General features: G+C 59.1%; 1 protein-coding gene across 1 annotated transcript in view; it reads right to left on the bottom strand.

Annotated features, from left to right (window-relative positions):
• Positions 1-18: 18 nt before the first annotated feature.
• Positions 19-771, bottom strand: part of PTSG_12857 (uncharacterized protein) — a gene marked incomplete at both ends in the record, with an annotated part of 2088 nt that continues 1335 nt past the window's right edge. The window contains 2 exons of the mRNA XM_004989455.1: positions 19-485; positions 637-650. Of these exons, the coding sequence (XP_004989512.1) occupies positions 19-485; positions 637-650 (481 nt within the window). The remainder of the gene's footprint in view (positions 486-636; positions 651-771) is intronic.

The raw sequence follows: 771 nt of genomic DNA, 5'->3' as shown, positions 1-771 counted from the left end.
CGCACGCAATCCCGGGGTTTACGACGTCTTCTTGTCGTGGGCGCGTGCTGCGGGTTCGTGATCACCAGCGCCCTGCGCAGCCGCCACTGTTGCGTTGGTGAGGAGCATGTAGACAAACGCTGCGATGGCAGCGAGACCGCTGCTGGCAAACCCAACGCCATCGAGCCGGGCATATGTGAAGAGGGTGCCGCCAATGGGTGGTGCAACAACACCGGTGAAGGAGCGGATGGAGTGACTGATGCTGACGGCTGTGCCTGTCTCGTCGCTGTCTACGCTGTTGCTGAGCGAAGCAGCGGTGATGGTGTACAGGACGGTGGAGGCGATGGAGACGGGCACAAGCAGGACAAGCAGCTCCTGGTACGTGCGGGTGAAGGTGAGGATGGCAAAGCAGAGGGCGAGCGCGGAGATGGAGGCGAGGATGAGCTGCTGTGGGCGGAAGCGACGTTGCAGCGGCCCAATCAGCACCGCATTCGTCACAACAGCAGCTGTACATTGGGGGGTGGGGGTGGGGAGAGTTGGAGTGGGCAAGAGGGCAGTGGGAAGTAAGAGGAGGAGGGGATAGGGAAGAGAGGAGTGGGACAGGGTGATCGTGAGCGAGTAAGTGGAAGCAGCACAGTGCAGAAAGCACATGCGTACCCACAGAGTCATGCCTGCTTGCAGGCATCAACGCATACGCACACAGACACAATCAAACACACAGACACAATCAAACACACACACACACAATCAAACACACAGACACACGCACACACACACACACACACACACACA

This window comes from Salpingoeca rosetta, assembly GCF_000188695.1.
Source record: "Salpingoeca rosetta unplaced genomic scaffold supercont1.29, whole genome shotgun sequence".
NCBI lineage: Eukaryota > Choanoflagellata > Craspedida > Salpingoecidae > Salpingoeca > Salpingoeca rosetta.
This window is presented reverse-complemented; position numbering and strand designations above follow the sequence as displayed.